Below are 20864 nucleotides of genomic sequence, written 5' to 3'. Positions count from 1 at the left end.
GCTCCAGGCTGCGATGCTAGTTAGTATCTTCCCTGTGTTCTTTTCGTGCACCAGACTGCCCCATTTTGAAGATGTCAGCTCCTGAAGGAGGATCTGCCTGAACACAGGAGGGCTATGAAGGGCGGGAGGGGGAGGGGGCGTGGGGCAGGGAGGCTGCCCAGACTTCTGGAAGAACGCTGAGACAGCTGCCCCTGGCTGCCCAGTCCTGCTGCCGTGTTCCCACCCTCTCTTTTGCTGCTCAGAGCAAGGCCAAGGTAGGAGGCTTATTTATTCCTGTGCCTTTATTTATGCATCTTTTATTCATTCACATCTTGTCAGTGTATATTGTTTACATTATAAATCATATGTATTCCCACACTTCTTCTTAAGCAAAAGGCCCAAGAATACAGATTGTTGCAAAGCTGTGAAAACGGTGGTGGGGGCGGCACCATGCCTCCACCTGCCTCGGGCCTCCTGGGGGGGTGAGAGGGTTTGCTGTGGAAAGCCCTCCTTATGGCAGGCTGAGGGCTGAGACCACCCAGGGCCTCCCCAGGCCCCCACTCTGTGTGGCATGCACATCTCCCTCTCAACAGGGGGCACAGGAGAAGAAAGAGGGATGAGAGAATTTGGGGGGTTCTAGAGGGAAACCTAAGGATGGCATTTTCCCCCACACCCTTTCCTGAGATGGCCCTGCAGAACTGGGCTGGGACACAAGCTGCCTGAAGCCATCTGAAGGGAGTAATTCAAATCCAAGCTAGTCTGTAGGGAAAGCCTTAAGCCACCCGAGAGATGGTTGCAAGTGCCAAGACTGAAGGAAGAGAAGCAGATTTGTGAAGGAGAGATGGAGCCAAGAACTGGTAACCGGGGAGGATTGGCATTCAAGCAGAAGTGGGTCAGGAGCAAATGCAGTAGGCTCTGGAAGGGCCTGGCAGCCAATCACGGTTTGCATCTGCAGGCTCCCCTAGGTGAGTGTGAGGGCCTGGAGATCTAGTCAGACTAGAGTTGGAAGAACTGGACTGAGCATATGGGTCGTGCAGCTGTCAGACTATAGACAATGAGCCCTAGTACATAGATCTCTGTATTGTGTACCAAAACCTTGGGATGTGTCTAAAGCTATACTCAGAGGAGGAGTCATAGACTCAGATGCATTATTAGACAAGATGAGTAACCAAGAGCTAGCACAACAGGCAAAGCCCAAAAGTGTAGTGGCTTAACACCATAAAGGTTATTTCTTGTTCATGCTACATGCCTGTTCCAGTTACTTAAGGAAGCAGGCTGATAGAGAATCTTCCATCCTGTAGCTGGACCATCTGGAACACATAGCCTACAAGACTATGGTAAAGTGGAAGGAGGAGAAGGGAGAAAATATACTGGCTCATAACTATTCCAATTGAGACAAAATATATACTATTTCTGTTCACAACACATTGGCTAGAACTAGTTACATGACTGATCCCAAATTTTAAGAGACACTGTGGTATGTAGGGGAGGAGCACATATATATCTAGTGAGCACTGTCTCAGCCACATCAAACAAGAAACAATTAAAATAAATGACTTAAGCATCCAACTCAAGAAACTAGAAAAAATAAAATCATCCTAAGAATAGTAGTAAGAAGAAATTAATAATAAATAGAAATTCATCCATTAAGAATAACTTATTAACTTCCCAGCTGATGAAAAGACCAAAAAAGATGAATTACTACTTAATCAGATCAAAAAAGAAGCAAAGGAGCCCAAATAGACAAAGTAGGGAAATAACCACAAATATGTAGAAAATTAATTATAATTTTAAAATTTTACAACTCTATGTTAATGTACTTTAGAAACTGTGTGAAATTGTTTCTAGGAAAATGATAGTACTAGAACTGGCTGAAGTTTATTAATAATCATGGAAGATATTGAGAAAAAATATTTTTAATTAATTTATTTATTTTCAGAAAAACAGTATTCATTATTTTTTTCACCACACCCAGTGCTCCATGCAATCCGTGCCCTCTATAATACCCACCACCTGGTACCCCAACCTCCCACCCCCCGCCACTTCAAACCCCTCAGATTGTTTTTCAGAGTCCATATTTTAATGATTTTCTCATATGTATATATGCACACACACACATACACACACACACACACCCCTTCACAAGTGAATTCATTCAAATCTCTGAGGAACAAATAATTCTGGAGTTAAACTGTTCTAGTGCATAAAAAGGAAAGGAAATCTCCAAGTTATTTGTTACAGAGCTAATAAAATATTGATAGCACAACTGGACAAGGCAAAGCAACTACCACAGATTAATCTCATTTTGATAACAAAACAAAAATCTTAAATAAAATATTAGCAAATAACACTTAGCAGCATGTTTTTAGATAATATATAATTACCAAGTCAAATTCAAAGCAGACACAATTATCACTGCCTACTACCAAAACTCCTAGCCAGAGGTGAACTGGTATAGAGGCAGAGCTTAAATGGGGGTCATGAGATCATAGTAAGGAAAACCTGTGACTTTAGGATCCCTGCTGTGAGCCTTTGGGATCTCCTGAAAGCTGAAAACCTATGGAAAACAGGCACCTAGGGCAGGAGAAATAATGCTGAGAGGCTGTTTGCCATGACTTGCTTGAATCGAAGCTATCAACTGTCTCAGCTCTCCCCTGTCCCCACACTATTCTTCAACAACCCACTCAACTGTAGGATGAGATACAACCAGCTGGAAGTCACATGGAACCTTAGCAAAGGGTGGGAGGTAGGGAACATAAAAAAAGAACATAAACAAAAAAGCAGATGACGAACATACATTTCAAGAAGAACTAAGCAAAGGAAGGATTCAGACAAATAACTTTCTATAGCCTTCATTAAATTGTAGATCACATGATCTCTAAAGAAAAGTACAGAGAAGAGACACAAAGGTATAGAGAAGGGTTTATAGGATAGCAAATAATAAATAATAAGGTAGCAAAAGTCAAGAGAATAAATGGAAGCAAAAGAAAATAGAGACAGTGAGGGAATATTATAGAGAGCAACCTCACATTAGAAGCAACAAATAACAGTGAAAATACAGCCAGAGTCACCCAAGATAAAGTGGAACAAAAATAAAAATAAAAACATGATTATGAAGAGGTTGATAGATAAGGAGGACTAAAGAAATCCAATATATATAACTGGTGTTTCTTAAGATGAAAATGTCCCCAAAGAAAATTAAAAATACCTTCTTACCTATCTTTCACATGTTTTTCTTCTCCCCTGCACTGGTCTATCTGTATTTATGCTTAGAGATTTCTGAAATAATGTTCATCAGGAGTTATAGATGGTTCCTTCCAGGTGGTAGAGATAGGAGTGAATATTAACTTTTTTCTTTGTGTCCTCTATTATTTTACAGTAAACATGTGTTAGTTGCATAAAAACAAAATCAATATATTTAAAAAAGAAATTCAAACAATAAAAACCTACAGTTTTGAAATGTCAAGAATTAAAAGCAACCATATGTAAAAATTAACTCCAAATGTGTAATGGTCCTAAATATAGAACTCACATAGAAGAGAAACATAGGAGAAATTTTTCTTAACCTTGGGTTAATCAAAGAGTTCCTATGGATGACACCAAAAGCACAATCCAGAAAAGAAAATATTGGTAAATTGGACTTCATCAAAATTGAAACTTGTGCTCTGTAAAGCATACTGTTAAAAGAATGAAAAGATCAGCCCCAGGTTAGGAGAAAATATTTGCAAATCATATACCAGACAAATGACTTGCAACCAGAAAATTTAAAGAACTCTCAAAATTGAACAATAAGAAAGCAATTCAGTTGTTTAAATGGTAAAGGTTTGAATAGAAACTTCGACAAAGAAGACATGTTTATGACAAATAAACACATGAAAAGATGTTCAACATCACTCATCATTAGATAAATATAAATGAAAACCACAATAACATACTAGTATGTACAATTCAGATGACTAAAGTTAACAAATGAAAACTGACCATATCAAGTGCTGATGGGATGGGGAGCAACTGGAACTCTCTTCCACTCCTGGTAGAGATACAAAATGACATAGCTCTCTGGAGAAAATAGTGTAGCAGTTTCTTTAAAAAGTGAAACTTGGGGCACCTGGCTGGCTCAGTCAGTGGAGCATGAAACTCTTGATCTCAGAGTTGTGAGTTTGAGCCCCATGTTGGGTGTAGAGTTTACTAAAAAAAAAAAAAGATTAAGAAATATAAATAAATAAATACAGAGTGAAACATACATTTGCCTATGTCCTGTGAATGCCATTATTTTTTTAATCCTAAAAAGATGAAAACCTATGCTCACACAAAAACCTGTGCATGAAAGTTTATAGGAGTATTTTGTAATCACCAAAACCCTGAAACAAAACCCAAATGTCCTTCAATAGGTGAGTAAACTGTGCTCTATCCACACAATAACAATAGAATACCACTCAGCAATAAACTATTAATACACACAACCTCATCAATGAATCTCAAATGCACTCTTCTAAGTGAAAGAACTCAGCCTCAAAAGATTACATACTGTATGACTCCCTTATTTTGGAAAGGGCAAAAATATAGAAACAGAGAATAGATCTGCAGTTGCCTGCAGTTGATACAGGGAGAGGATCTGACAACGAAGGTGCAGCACATGGAAATTCTCTGGGATGTTGGAATTGTTCTGTATCCTGTGTGAGGTGGTGGTTAAAAGGATCTGGGTATATATAAAACTCAGGAAAAAAGTGAATTTTACATTTGTAAATTTAAAAACTTAAAGAAGAATCCCCAGTGAACATTCCATGTTCCACATTCAAAACCTGGAGGTGTATGAACAGCTGTATCAACCCATACAGAGGGGAGAGAGTATAAAATAATGCTTGGGGGCGCCTGGGTGGCTCAGTGGGTTAAGCCGCTGCCTTCAGCTCAGGTCATGATCTCAGGGTCCTGGGATCGAGTCCCGCATCGGGCTCTCTGCTCAGCAGGGAGCCTGCTTCCCTCTCTCTCTCTGCCTGCCTCTCCATCTACTTGTGATTTCTCTCTGTCAAATAAATAAATAAAATCTTTAAAAAAAATAAAATAAAATAAAATAAAATAATGCTTGGAACTACTGGTTTCCAAGACTTTATGAAGATGTGAGTCTGGGCTCTTGTGGTGACATGAGCTGATCCATTAACATAGCTGCATCAGTTTCACAAGAAAAACAAAATGAAACAAAAAAGTAAAAGAAGACCACCCAAAGTACTACAAATACAAAATAATGACCATTTAAAAAAAAAAAATACTGAAAGCAAGGCTACTGAGGGGGAATTTCTGCTACATACCAGTTTTGGCATCCAGTCAATGTCTTCCTTTTGTTTTGGTCACACACTATTGAGAAGATTCTGACACCTAGAAAAATGTAGTGCAAATGGCAACATATTTCGAGTTCAGCATGCAGCCCCAAGATAATCTTTAATTAACCTCAGAAACTTGAAAGAGAATAGAAAACTGGTATGGTTTGTTTGTTTCTAACAGAACATCAACAAAGGTATGTGACTGCTTGCATTCCTTATTAAACAAAGCATTACAAATGGAGAACCCCAAGCTTCATCGTGTTTTATGGACATATTTTTTAAAAATCCAAATATATTTATAGAAATGAAAGAAGAATCATTATTCCTAGGCTCTACTTGTTAAAAAATCAGTTAACATGACAGTACAAGTTAACATATCAGGAGTTGTCAATATATTCAAATTTAATCTATACTCCATTTGAGTATGTGTTACTCTAATTATAGTTAAAAACATATTTGAAAAAAAATTAAGAACAGGGGTACCTGGTTGGTTCAGTGGGTTAAAACCTCTGCCTTCCCCTCAGGTCATGATCCCAGAGTTCTGGGATCAAGCCCCCACATCAGACTCTCTACTTGGTGGGGAGCCTGCTTCTCTTCCTCTCTCTCTGCCTGCCTCTCCGCCTACTTGTGATCTCCGTCTGTCAAATAAATAAATAAAATCTTAAAAAAAAAAAAACCATTGAAGAGAGATCTGCAGCACCTGAGTTTCCACAGAACTCAGTGGCAGTATGATTTAAAAAGCACTCAGTGGCAGTATGATAAACACCATCTAAGCCAAATATGGGAATGTGGATGATCAGTCATTCAATGGAAACCCGTTCCCACTTCATGTACCTGATTGTGGCTTTCAGCTGCTATATAATATGCACGTAACTTATTTCCAGCCAGTTTAGAAGCTTTCTCAAAGCACTTTATCTGTAGACTCAATACACTGTCATCTTAATTCATCTAATCAAAGAATATTTATTGATACCAACCATGCGCCAGGCACTGTTCTAGGCACTGGGGAAGCAGAAGCAAGCAAAATGGACCAAAATTCCCTGCTCTGATGCAGCGTATACTCTAGAGGGGAGAGACAGAAGAGAAACCAAATAAGCTGTAGAAGATGATAAGTGTTGCTATAGACTGTATGTTTGTGTCCCTCTGAAATTCATATGTTGACACCTAATCCCCAGGAATGGTATTTGGAAGTACAGCCTTTGGGAGGTGATTGAGTCTTGAAGGTGATGAGCCTCATGAGTGGGATTAGCACCCTTATGAAAGAGAACCCAGAGAGCTCCCTTGCTTCTTCCTTCACCCACAGGGAAAGAAGAGGGCTATCTGTGAACCAGGAAAGCAGGCTCTCACTAGACACGGAATCTGCTGGTGTCCTGCTCTCAGATCACAGCCTCCAGGGCTAAGAGAGCTAAAGTTCTGTTGTTGATAAGCCACGCCGTCTATGGGACTTTGTTATAGCAGCCTGAACTGGCTAGGACAAGTACCGTTGGGGGAAATAAAGTAGGGCAGGTGGATAAACAGCGCTTTACTTTACAGCAGTTGGCCAGGGAAGGTCTCCCTGAGAATGGTTAGAGTTGAGCAAAGACTTAAAGGAGGTGGGAGAGGGGCGCCTGGGTGGCTCAGTGGGTTAAGCCGCTGCCTTCGGCTCAGGTCATGATCTCAGGGTCCTGGGATCGAGTCCCGCATCGGGCTCTCTGCTCAGCAGGGAGCCTGCTTCCCTCTCTCTCTCTCTCTGCCTGCCTCTCCATCTACTTGTAATTTCTCTCTGTCAAATAAATAAATAAAATCTTTAAAAAAAAAAAAAAAAAAAGGAGGTGAGAGGTTGAGCCATGCAGATATCTGGGGCAGGGGCAGCCCTGGCAGAGAGCAAAAGTGCGGGGACTCAGGCGCTGCCCAGGCCTGTGTGAGTCTGAATAGGGCCAGTGTGGCTACAGCTGGAAGCAGAGACATCACAGGACATGTGTTCAGAGAGGGGAGGACACCATAGTTACAGACTCTGGCTACTTTGGAACCCTTAACCACAAAATAGTAGGAGGCGATCTTTCTCTCTGCCCCTTTCCCTTCCAGGATCACTGTCTTCCATTGCACTTGGGAGAACAGACTTTGTCCCAAGTGCATTCTTACCAAACATGCGGCGTCCTGACTCTCTGTGTTCACCTGGTCACCCCCCACCCATGAAGCCCTCCACGCACGTTGTTTCTTGTCACCTTGGTTATTGGGATTCGCATTCTCTGCTGATTCAATGCTGCTCCCTTAGCCTTTGGAGATGAGGCAGCGTCTTAGGAGGCGAGAATGTCCTCAGGTCTTAAGAGATGAGAATGCCTTGCTCCAAGCAGGAACCAATCCCTTCCCAGATTCCCGAGCACCAATGGCACATCCTGTGGTGTGTCACAGACTTTTCTAAAGGCTTGAGAAAACCATAGGAGGAATGCAGTTCAGGAGGAAACTCTGGATATCACTTTTCCGAAACTGTAGCCCACCAAACACCTCTCATCACAGGGAGCTCTTTCTGGCTCACTCTCTAGGAGAACTTCTGTTCCACAAACCACAGTGCTTCAAACCCTGCTGTCTCTTCCCTGGTACCTTGCTGTCAGATTCCTGTCTCTGAGACTCCAAGAGAAGTCCCAAATATTACACAACATATAACAGCTTCTCCTTGAAGGAAAACATCACTTTAATTTATTCTGAAGGCCCCTTGTCCTCATTGTCTTAAACCCCAACTCTGTCTAGATGACCTTCTGGGACTTGCCTTGCTGAACCAGAAGATTCCCAGAAGCATTTTACCTGTGCCAAGGTAAGTCTTCCACCATTCCCTAGAATATAGAAACATCTGCTTGGCAACTTTTCTAAAAATGACAACATTTTACTTCTATGCACTTGATACAATTAAAAACAATTGTGTGTCTTAGAAAACACAGATCAGGAGCCATCTTACTAAAGTGTTTTAGGGGTGCCTGGGTGGCTCAGCGGGTTAAAGCCTCTGCCTTCGGCCCAGGTCATGATCCCAGGCTCCTGGAATAGAGCCCCGCATCGGGCTCTCTGCTCAGTGTAGAGCCTGCTTCTCTCTCTCTCTCTCTCTCTCTCTCTCTCTCTCTGCCTGCCTCTCTGCCTACTTGTGTTCTCTGTCAAATAAATAAATAAAAACTTTAAAAAAAAAAAAGCTAAAGTGTTTTAATTTCTCTTAAAACCAGAAGGAAGAGTGAATTTTTAGGTAGAAAATTGTCTTGATATATAATAGTAATGTATTTGTCTTTATGCCAATGTGGTCATGATATATAATTTTAAATATGTGCTATGGAAGAGGGGACCCATCAGAGCTAAAGCAGCAGGAGCCCATGACAGTCCTAAAGCGACCTTGCAGCCAGTCAAAGCCTGCCATGACTTGAATCTGACCGGGGCATTCACACTCAGCAGTTTGTCTATGCCACTCAGACTTGCTAACAAAATTATAGCAAAATGAACGTGACCCTTAGGCGAAACAGAATAATATTTATTTCAAGTTATGAAAAAAAGACAAAAGAGAGGAAATCAGGTAGAATCAAACTGACTTCTTTTGTGACTCTTTTTTTTAAAAAAGATTTTATTTGTTTATTTGAGAGTGAGGGGTAGAGAGAGAGAGAGAGAGAGAGAGAGCATGAGTTGGGGAGGGGCAGAGGAAGGCGTCTCCCCACTGAGCAGGCAGTCTGATCCAGGGCTCCATCACAGGACCCTGGGGTCATGAACTGAGCTGAAGGCAGATGCTTAACTGAATGAGCCACACAGGCACCCCTTGTGACTCTTTTCTAGCTCTAGGTCCTTGATCCATATTCCTTTCTAGAAGCAGTTCAGACATTGGATAATAATGATGTGCCCTTGATAATAACGGTGGTAATGATGGTAGTAACACTGCATCTGAGGGAAGCTCTATTCAAATGCTTTATATGCAAACTCACTTATTCTTTGAGAAAGTCATGATACTTTCAGTTGCAAGAAATACAAATCCAATTCTAGGCAGCTCTTTCTGCCCATGGGTCCTGTCGCCATGCTTTAATAAAACTCCCTTTAAAAAAATAGAAAGAAAGAAAGAAAGAAAAAAATCCAATTCTAGCAAGCAAACTTAACACATATGAAAAAAATGGGAGAAACGTTTTGACTCATATGGCTGGGGAGGGTTCAGAGAACCCACAGAATCAAAGGAGGAAGAGCAAGGAGCAAAGAGAGTTTTGGGGGTGGAGCCTGGATTCAACACCAGGCTTGCCCTCCATCCACCTATTTCTCCTTCCCTCCCTCATAGTCCTAGAGTTCCTCTAGGACTGATAGCTCTCCAGCAGGCCTAGCTTGCTCCCCAGGTTAGAAACCAGGCAGGACCCCAACTTGTATGTAGGAACTATCTGCAGGTGACCTTAAGGGTGAGCCAACAGGATCTGAGTGGAGCCCCTGGAGCATTTACTGTAACACCTTACCGCACCACGGTCCTCAAAATAGGGGAGCTGCTACTTCTCCAGCTCCAGCTCCAGCAAGCCCTGCAAGGGAACCTAATCTAGCAGGCTGGGACCAAGTTCCCACTGTGGACCCATCAGGTCCAGGGGAACAGCAGGCTGCTCCCTAGGAACGGCAGAAGGTTCGTCTACTGGAATAGAAAAAGTTCCACTAGTTCTTTCCTCCACTCTCTTCAGTAACTAAAACCCATATTCATTATGTAAGCGCTGAGTCCTAAGGCAAAGACTGGCTTGGCTTTGCCCAGCAACCAGGGCACTGACAGACACAAAACTCCTGGTTCTCCAGTTTTCACCAACTTGATCCCCCCACAGGAAGAAAACAGTCGTTATCAAAAAGGCAATTGTCATTCTCCCTCTTTAGAAAAATTCCCATTAAAGATAAAGCAAATTTTAATTAGATTAAGTATCCAATTACTGTAATTACATTTTTTAAAAATTCACATCATGAAGATGACCCTTTTTAAAAGGGTTACAGGAATAATTAGTGTATTCATATTAACCAAAATGTATTGGATAATATTTATACCCAGAAGACAAAGTACATTACACACATTTCACCTTTGGGGAAAGCTTGCAAATGTTTTGGCGGTGGCATGAATATTTATAGGCCAGAGTGTGCTTTAGCAAGATTATGTGAGGAAGCATTTAAATGCTCACCAATTTTTACCCAGGGGTAAAGCATACAGAAAATGTAGCACAGAGATTATGGATATGCAAAATGTGACTTGGGCAGGGAATTTCTATCAGTTTGCTTAATTAATTGGAGCCAAAGACTATTTCTTCTCATTCGAGGCAGAAAGACCCAAGGTATCCAACTGTGACTTCTCTCTGCTCGGCATCCACTGGAGGCAGGGCCCAGTGAGGAGAGGTGCTGGGAGAGTGGTAAAGACATTCTTACCCTGACCACACACCACCCAGAAGCCTGGGTCCTCATGCCCCCAGCCTCTGCCCTCCCAGTCCCAGTAGGGGAAAGCTTTAGGGTGAGGAAGAGGGGCCTCATAGAGGCTTCCTCCCGGTAGGCCTGCTCCTGAAACTGTCTCCCCTTTCTCATTCTTGTTTTCTTCCTTTTACCTGCTTTGAGCTGTAGCTGTGGCTGTTGTTTCATGGTACACCCAATTGCCTTCTAAGCTCCATCACATTTGCTAGCTCAGGGAGGGAGGCAACACAAAATCCATTTCACAGGTGACAAAGCAGGGGCTCCAGACCTTGAAGCAACTCCCAGAACCATGCCAGAGAGCTGGCCTCTAAGGGATCTCTGCTGCCACTGCCCTGTGGCCTGTGTGGTCTCAGCTCTGCCTCTCAGGAAGCTGCTGGGGCTGCCACCAGCTGCGGGCACATCCCATCTCTGCTGCCTCCTAAGACTGTCAAGAAAAGCAGCCCAGTCATTGCTGTTTCCTCTCATAGGTAACGTCCAAATGGGGGTCTGCTGCCACCTAAGACCATCAAAAAAGGTCAGCCATGTGTAGGTCTGGCTAGGGAAGCTTCTAGACCTGTGCCTAGTGGAAAGGGTAAGGACAGTTGGCTGGATTCAACATGGGCAATGTGAGTCTCTTGATGGGGATAACATCAAAGAGAGGGGATTCCGAAGATTTTGGACATCCATAGTTAACATGTTTATTAGCTTTCCTTCGTTCCGGATGGAAATTCTACCCTTCTCTCAAGGCCTGGTTTCAGTATACCCTTTGTGCGCATCCTACCCTATCTCCTGCTTCCTTCTTTGGCTTCTTCATTCTGGGCTTTGGAGATAAAGGCCTTGCTCCCTTCTGCTCAGTGTTCTGGATATTTGGGTCACATTTCCCTGTAGACCACCCCAATTTCCTGTCCATATTAAGGGTCCATGACTTTACTGTAGTTCCTTTGGGCTCTGCTTCAAAACTGTTTTCAGAGACAAAGGTGCATCTTTGGAATCTCCTCTGGGATGGAAAAACCTCCCATCACAGGGAGAATTATATTTTTGGAAATAGTCAAAGTCTATTTGAGTTCTCCAGAGAAAGAAACAATTGGATGTATGTGTGTGGTCAGGATGGGGGATGGAGATGATAGGAGACTAAGAAAGAGAGAGAGAGAGCAAAAGGGAGAGATTTATCTTAAGGAATTGGCTGATGTGATTATTGAAGTTGAGCAAGTCCAAAATCTTCAGGGTGGGCTGACAGACTCGAGATTCAGGAAGAGCCAATTCTGCAGTTCAGGTCTGAAGACCTCCTACTGCAGAATTGTCTCTTACTCAGGAGGGATCAGACTTCTGTTCTGTTAGGATTTCAACTGATTGGGTGAGGCTCACCCACATTATGGTGGGCAATCAGCTTTACTCAAATTTCACAGATTTAAATTAATATAATAAAAAAAAGCACCCTCACAGAAAAAAAGCACCCTCATCCAGAATAATGTATGACCACATATCTGAGCACTGGCCCAGCCAATATGACATATAAAATTAACCATCATGGTCACTAGGGGACAAATTTGGTGGATGAGGTAGAGTGAACTATGGTGGGCAAAATCAGTGACTTTTTGAAATGGGACTCTTTGGGATGACCCCCTTTTTTTTTAACCAGGTCTTTTTTTTTTAAGATTTTATTTATTTATTTGACAGAGGGAGACACAGTGAGAGAGGGAACACAAGCAGGGGGAGTGGGAGAGGGAGAAGCAGGCTTCCTGCTGAGCAGGGAGCCCAATGCGGGTGGGGCTCAATCCCAGGACCCTGGGATCATGACCCAAGCCGAAGGCAGCCGTTTAAGGACTGAGCCACCCAGGCGCCCCTAACCAAGTCTTTTTTAATTGAAATATAAGTACATTGGATATGAAATTGATATAGAACATATTAGCTTTAAAGAAGAACGTATTAGTTTCAAATGTACAACATGATTTCTTAAAAATATATTTTATTTATTTATTTGACAGAGAGAGATCACAAGTAGGCAGAGAGGAAGATGGAGGGAGGGGGAAGAAGCAGGCTCCCTGCTAGCAGAGAGCCTGATATGGGACTCGATCCCAGAACCCTGAGATCATGACCTGAGCCGAAGGCAGAGGCTTTAACCCACTGAGCCACCCAGGCACCCTGTACAACATGATTTGATATTTGCATATATTGTGAAATGCTGACCAAAATAAGTCTAGCTAACATTTATCACTACACATAGTTACAGGTTTTTTTCTTATAATGAGAACTTTTAAGATCTCTCTTTGCAACTTTCAAGTATACAGTACATTATTACTAACTATAGTTACCATGCTGTACATGACATTCCCAGGACTTACTTATTTTATAATTGATAGTTTATATATCTTTTGAGGTGACTCTTCAAGGAAACTCTGACTGTTGATTCCTAGAAGGATGGATAGTTCCTTGGAGCTGTGACAAAATCAGTGTGTGTGTGTGTGTGTGTGTGTAACAAGCAGCCTCACACTTCAATAAGAACCTACTGTGAGCCAGTTCTGTGCTTGATCATGTCATGGAAAGAAGACATAACCCTATCCTCCTGGGGTTCCTGCCCAGGTGAAAAGACCCAACAAACCCATGATAAACAGTGTCCACGCCAATTTAATAAAAGAAGAGTTAGCATGAGCTGGAGCATCCAGGAGAGCTTTGTGGAAGGGATTCAGATTTATCTGGGCCTTCTATATTCGGCAAGGTCAACTGTGAAAGGGGTGGAGGGAAGGAAATCATTGGCGGCAGCTGCAAAAGTCTCTCCAGCTGTAGGCCTTCATGAGCCTCATATCAGGGAGCCCTACTGGTCATTAAAAGACAGAGTAGAAATAGATTCCAAGGAGAAGGAAATGGAGGTCTTCCCCTTCTTTGGGGGCTTAAGGCTAGAAGAGCCCTTCTCTGCTTCCTACTGCACACCAGAGAGAAAGGTAGGTTTTCTCGCCTGGGTCTTGTGATTCATGAGCAGTTTGTTTCTGGGCGGAAATTTGGTGTCAAGATAAGTGGAATAAAGGTAAATCAGGAATGTTGGGAAGGCAACTAGCATAGGGATAAGAATGCCAGGAATGAGGGAGAAAGTTTCTAGGGAGCAATTTACAAGTTCCATGGTAGTGGGAGGGTAGGCAAGAGGGAAAAAGGTTTGTTTGAGTGTAGAACGATTAAAAAACACAACAAGATTAAGCACATAATGACTAGGGTCAGGCATTTATTCAGAGTTTTGTATTATCAATGCATGTCTGTATGTAAAGGACTTAGAAGCTATAATCATTCTCAAAACCAACAAACACAAGAACCACCACTGCTTACAAGAATGTGTCTTCTGTGGGTGCCTGGGTGGCTCAGTGGGTTAAGCCTTTGCCTTTGGCTGAGGTCATGATCTCGGGGTCCTGGTATCGAGCCCGCATCAGGCTCTCTGCTCAGCGGAGAGTCTGCTCCCCTCCCCTCCTCTGTGCCTACTTGTGGTCTGTCAAATAAATAAATAAAATATATTTTTTTAAAAGTGTGTCTTCAGGCCGATCATTATACCTTCTGTTTTTGTCACCTTCTAACTGCCCAGTAACTCCTTACTCGAGATTTTAACACCTGGATCACTGTCTTTTTCACCCCATTTCTGTCCTCACACTTGGGAACTTTATCATAATGGTGTAATCTAGGTTTCCTACTGTGGCCTCTCATCACTCTACATGAGCACTCTTGTTGATGTTATCTTCTCCCAGACTTCAATTACTATTGAAAGGCCATTTGTTTCCATATTTGTTCCTAGCCCAAACATTCCTTGTGAGTTTTAGACCCATGTATCCATCTGGAGAGCAGTACCTGGATATTTCATGGAACTCAAATACAACTAGTCAAAATCTTAATTCCTCATCTCACAAACATGCTTCTTCTGTTCTCAAAATGCTTTTATATAGAATCAATGCCTATCTAGTCACCCAGGCTAGAATGTTGGGGGCAGATCATCACCATTTTATCTGCACCTCCTAGAAACCATATCCCATAATGTACCACCTCCATAGGTTGCACCTGTTGCCTATGAGTACAGAGCTCCCCTGGTTCCAGAGAGTTGTTGGTTAAGAGGTTAAGTCCTGGAATAAGCACGCATGGATTTGAATAATAGCTTTCAGTTGGTACTGTGTAGTTGTTGGGGAGTTACATAAGCTTTCTGTTTCTTGTTTTTTCCCTCTGTAAAATGGGTATATTATATTGCTTACTTCATAAAATTGTTAGAATCAATTGTTATGTAAAATACAAGGAATACAGTAAGTACTCAATAACTTTTAGTGATGTTGATGGTATCAACAGTGATGATGCCTGAATAAAGCTGGTAGGGGCAACCACCCAATGCCAATAATTGAGGAACAAGATTCGGAGGATCTTACCTGCTTCTTAACCAGATTTTCAACAATCCTTTATCCAGCCCAAGCCACATCTCTGCCTTTAAAGAAATTCAGTGCCTCCAATTCTTAAGCCCTCCTAGGTTCTGAGGGGCAAAATAGTTTGCCTTCTAGGAGCTTTCCCTCAGCTCCCTCAGTGCAGGGAGGTTTTACACCTGCACTGTCCAATATGGTAGCCACTAGTCACATGACTATTAAGCCATTGAAATATGAGTTACGAGTGCTATAGACGTTGAAAGGATATTTGGGGTATATTGGGTTAAATAAAATGCATTAAACAAATTCAACCGTTTGCTTTTTTATTTTTTAAAAAATATTTTATTTATTTGACAGAGAGAGACACTGTGAGAGAGGGAACACAAGAAGGGGGATTGGGAGAGGGAGAAACCAGCTTCCCACCAAGCAGGGAGCTCGATGTGGGGCTCAATCCCAGGACCCTGGGATCCTGATCTGACAGGAAGGCAAACGCTTAGCAACTGGCCATCCAGGGGCCTCCTCCCTCACCCCCACTGCCTGCACATTTGCTTTTTCAATGAGGCTGCTAGAAAATTTTAACGTATATATGTGACTATCATTGTATTTCTATTGGATAATGTTATATCTTACAAAATGTTGACTTTTTTTGCTTGTTGTCATATTTTCACTCATTCTCCTTAGTATTGTAGTGGATACCCTTTACCTCTTTATTTTCATTTTTGTGAGGTGTCTGGAGGAGGAAAGATAAATGGGTGTGTTCCATCCACCATGTTGAACTGGAAGTTTTATCTAGGCTTCACACAATCTTGCTCCTGCTTATATTTGTAGGCTTATTACTTTATGTCCTGTCACCAGCCCTATGGCCCAGCCAAAATGAATCACTAAGAATCTTTGGAAGGCACACAGGCTTTCATGAACTTGCTTTCTTTGTATCCTTTGTCTGAGTACTCTAACTCTTCCCACCTGTCTGTCTGGTGACTTACTCTTCAAAAACTCAAATTTCACCCACTTTCAGGAGCTTTTAAAAAAATTTAAAATATTTTATTTATTTATTTATTTATTTGACACAGAGAGAGAGATCACAAGTAGGCAGAGAGGCAGGCAGCGAGAGAGGGGGAAGCAGGCTCCCCACTGAGCAGAGAGCCCGATGCGGGGCTCAATCCCAGGACCCTGAGATCATGACCTGAGCTGAAGGCAGAGGCTTAACCCACTAAGCCACCCAGGTGCCCCCAGGAGCTTTTCTTGCCCCTGTCCTTCCAATTGAGCTGACTGTTCCGGAGCCGAGAATATTTCCTGCATTTCTTGGTTAGATACCTATCTCCCCTGTAAGGAATCCCATCTTATTCATCAGACCCTATAGTGCCATTTCCAGATTTGGTACATTTTAGGAACTAAATGTTTATTATTTAATGTTTATAAAACAAATGAATAAAGACACGAAGGAAGGACTGGGAATACAGAGGAAGGAGAGGGCTGACTGGAGAAGTCTCACCAGGGCAGTATTTTTCATTTGTTCTTCAGAGAAGTTTCTCACCAGTGAGGATGGTGTTAGGAATCTTTCAGGCAGAGGCAACAGGACAAGCCAAGCTTCCCTGAAAGCAAGGAATAATGGTTCAATCTTGTTACTAGATATCGGTCCAGCATCCGTTCCTGATTAAAACGCTTTAAAGTATAGGAATAGAGGGAACATTCCTGAACTTCATAAAATCTATCTATGAAAGACCCAAGCAAATATCATCCTCAATGGGAAAAAGCTCACAGCCTTCCCGCTGAGATCAGGAACATGACAAGGATGCCCATTCTCACCACTCTCATTCAACATAGTATTAGAAGTCCTAGCAACAGCAATCAGACAACAAAGAGAAATAAAAGGTATCCAAATTGGCAATGAAAGAGTCAAACTCTCTCTCTTTGCAGATGACATGATTCTTTATATGGAAAACCCAAAAGACTCCACCCCCAAACTACTAGAACTCATATAGCCATTCAGTAATGTGGCAGGATACAAAGTCAATGTGCAGAAATCAGTGGCTTTTTTATACACTAACAATGAAAATAGAGAAAGGGAAATTAGAAAATCATTTCCATTTACTATAGCACCAAGAACCATAAGATACCTGGGAATAAACCTAACCAAAGAGGTGAAGGATCTGTACTCAAGGAACTACAGAACACTCATGAAAGAAATTGAAGAAGACACAAAAAGATGGAAGACCATTCCATGCTCTTGGATCGGAAGAATAAACATTGTTAAAATGTCTATACTGCCTAGAGCAATCTATGCTTCTAATGTCATTCCGATCAAAATTCCACCGGTATTTTTCAAAGAGCTAGAGCAAATAATCCCAAAATTTGTATGGAATCAGAAGAGACCCGAATCGCTAAGGAAATGTTGAAAAACAAAAAATAAAACTGGTGGCATCACGTTACCTGATTTCAAGCTTTACTACAAAGCTGTGATCACCAAGACAGCATGGTACTGGCATAAAAACAGACACATAGACCAGTGGAACAGAGAAGAGAGCCCAGATATGGACCCTTAACACTATGGTCAAACAATCTTTGACAAAACAGGAAAAAATATACAGTGGAAAAAAGACAGTCTCTTCAATAAATGGTGTTGGGAAAACTGGACAGCTATATGTAGAAGAATGAAACGCGGCCATTCTCTTACACCATACACAAAGATAAACTCAAAATGGATAAAAGACCTCAACGTGAGACAGGAATCCATCAGAATCCTACAGGAGAACATAGGCAGTAACCCCTTCGATATCAGCCATAGCAACTTCTTTCAAGATATGTCTCCAAAGGCAAAGGAAACAAAAGCAAAAATGAACTTTTGGGACTTCATCAAGATCAAAAGCAAAGGAAACAGTCAACAAAACAAAGAGGCAACCCACAGAATGGGAGAAGATATTTGCAAATGACAGTACAGACAAAAGGTTGATATCCAGGATCTATAAAGAACTTCTCAAACTCAACATACACAAAACAGATAATCATTTCAAAAAATGGGCAGAAGATATGAACAGACACTTCTCCAATGAAGACATACAAATGGCTATCAGACACACGAAAAAATGTTCCTCATCACTAGCCATCAGGGAGATTCAAATTAAAACCACATTGAGATACCACCTTACACCAGTTAGAATGGCCAAAATTAGCAAGACAGGAAACAACGTGTGTTGGAGAGGATGTGGAGAAAGGGGAACCCTCTTACACCGTTGGTGGGAATGCAAGTTGGTGCAGCCACTTTGGGGAACAGTGTGGAGATTCCATAAGAAATTAAAAATAGAGCTTCCCTATGACCTTGCAATTGCACTACTGGGTATTTACCCCAAAGATACAGATGGAGTGAAAAGAAGGGCCATCTGTACCCCAATGTTTATAGCAGCAATGGCCACAGTGCCAAACTGTGGAAAGAACCAAGATGCCCTTCAACGGATGAATGGATAAGGAAGATGTGGTCTACATACAGTATGGAGTATTATGCCTCCATCAGAAGGATGAATACCCAACTTTTGTAGCAACATGGACGGGACTGGAAGAGATGATGCTGAGTGAAATAAGTCAAGCAGAGAGAGTCAATTTATCATATAGTTTCGCTTATTTGTGGAGCATAACAAATAGCATGGAGGACAAGGGGAGATGGAAAGAAGGGAGTTGAGGGAAATTGGAAGGGGAGATGAACCATGAGAGACTATGGACTCTGAAAAACAATCTGAGGGTTTTGAAGGGGGGGTTGGGGGAACCAGGTGGTGGGTATTAGGGAGGGCATGGACTGCATGGAGCACTGGGTGTGGTGCAAAAACAATGAATACTGTTACACTGAAAAGAAATTTTAAAACAAAACAAACGACAACAACAACAACAAAAGCAAGGAATATGCTGGGAAAAGAGCAAACGAGGTCGTTCGGATGCAGCACTGTTCAGACCAGATCATTCAGGGTCTGGCGGTCCCAGAAAGAAATTTGAGGATTGTGCGGGGGATCAAGAGGTGTTTGTGAAAGTTAGACAGTGGAGCGAGATCATTAGGCGTTTGCTTTAGCATTTTCCGGTTTGGCTGCGCACGGAGTCTGGCAGCGAGCGGAGGACGCTGCTTGCGCTAAGGGGCTCGGCGGCGCGGTCGGGGCGGGCGGCGAGCAGGGCGGCCAGCGGGATACAAAGGAAGGGCATTACCACCAGCCCCCGGGCAGGGGGAGATGGCACCGCGGGGTGCGGAGAGAGAGGGGTTTCCAGCTGACCCAGACCCGAGGGTGCGGGTGTGAGCACGGAGATAGGGGACGGTCGTGCAGGGGATTCGCGCACTTGTCCCTCGCGCGTCGCCGTCCGCGCAGCTCGGGGTTCGGTTGGAGGATGCCGCCGGCGCTGCGATTCCGGTTCCGGTTCCGGCTGGCGTCTGCACCTGTGGCGAGGGCGGCGGCCATGGCGTACTCCACTGTGCAGAGGGTGGCCCTGGCCTCGGGGCTCGTCCTGGCCGTGTCGCTGCTGCTGCCCAAGGCCTTCCTATCCCGCGGAAAGCGGCAGCAGCCGCCGCCGGTGCCGGAAGGTAAGTGGAGGCTAGCTCCCTCTGAATGTACGGAGAATGCTGCTCCAGGGAGAGGGGCTCGAGGTCTCCGAGCGGGCTAGGGAGGGCGGACCGGGCGGTGTTTGGGAAGTGCCAAGCCCCGCGGTCCCCTTAGCTTCAACGGACAGCGGCGGGTCCCTCCCAACCTTCTGCAGCAGGAAGGGCTGGGGATGCAGGCGTGGGTGCCTGGGCACCCTCCAGGTGGCCTCTCGCTCACCCGTTGTTCTCAGTCCTTCTCCCTTCCTCTCACTGGCTTCACTCAGTTGTCTCATCCGTCCAAGTGCTCTGAGTTCGGAGGGCTCCCGCTTGGACTCCTGTCTCTGGGGTTTCCGTGTGTTTTGTGTCTTGTGCTGTGCTTTTGTAAGACAAGTCAACTGACATTGCTATTGTTAATCTGAAGTCATTGTGTACTTCCAGCGCGCCGCTTCAGGCTGTCTTTGTGCCTTTTTAAATACAACTTGAAGATTTTAATCCGAACTTCAATTACTGAGACGAAAGAATTCCTACATTCCCCTCAAGTGTTTGCTAAATCTTTGTTATTGGTATGGTGTATGTGGTGTTTACAAATCCACCTTTTTGGTCGCGTTCAGGGGCTTTTACATAACAGGTGTAAAGGGATGGATGTCCAGGCTGAGAGAAGGAACTAGAACAATTCTCTGTAGCCCCTGAAGTTCTACTGATAACTTTCTCCTGTAGGTTATCTCTGTAATACACTTGAGGATGGTTTTAGTCTCCAAACACTTGCACTAATGTTCAGCCTTTCGATAATTGGACAGCTCCTTTTGAACTGAAAGCCACTTCCCTGTAATCTTTGCACTCTGACTGTCATTCCACTCTTTTGTACATCATAGAAATACTGCAGATGCAAAGCACTAAGCTCTAGGGGTAGAGGACAGATTGAACCGAGAATTCTCTTGAGAGAATGTGCTTGATAAACTTTATACTTGTAAAAACTATCTACCTGGAAGAGACTTCTAAAAAATCACGTTATTTTTTTTTCTATCTGCCTTATTACAAAATCCCAGAGGTTTCACTAATTTTGTCTAATGATACTGCCTTGTCTGCCTTGAAGATTAATTCATGATGATCTTGAGCAATAAAGATTTTTCTAAAACAGTATCTTACTGAATTGAATTACATTATGCTGAATTATGTTGTAAGTTCTATTGAATGTGAGTGGGAGATACTCTTCTGAATGTTGTACAGAGATTAAATGGTTCTTCC

The 20864-nt window shown here is 42.9% G+C and overlaps 1 protein-coding gene across 5 annotated transcripts in view; it reads left to right on the top strand.

Annotated features, from left to right (window-relative positions):
• The first annotated feature begins 19473 nt into the window (after nucleotides 1-19473).
• RIC3 (RIC3 acetylcholine receptor chaperone) overlaps nucleotides 19474-20864 on the top strand; it is a 62814-nt gene continuing 61423 nt past the window's right edge. For 4 of the 5 annotated variants that reach the window (XM_044258770.1, XM_044258771.1, XM_044258773.1 and 1 more), the window contains exon 1: nucleotides 19493-19622. In XM_044258770.1, coding sequence (XP_044114705.1) covers nucleotides 19499-19622 — 124 coding nt within the window. In that variant the 5' untranslated portion in view covers nucleotides 19493-19498. Of the gene's footprint in view, nucleotides 19623-20864 lie in introns of all 5 variants that reach the window. The other variant, XM_044258769.1, reaches the window with a different exon arrangement.

Source organism: Neovison vison, chromosome 7 (genome assembly GCF_020171115.1).
Source record: "Neovison vison isolate M4711 chromosome 7, ASM_NN_V1, whole genome shotgun sequence".
Lineage (NCBI taxonomy): Eukaryota > Metazoa > Chordata > Mammalia > Carnivora > Mustelidae > Neogale > Neogale vison.
The sequence above is the reverse complement of the archived record's forward strand: the minus strand, read 5'-3'. Positions and strand labels throughout refer to the sequence as shown.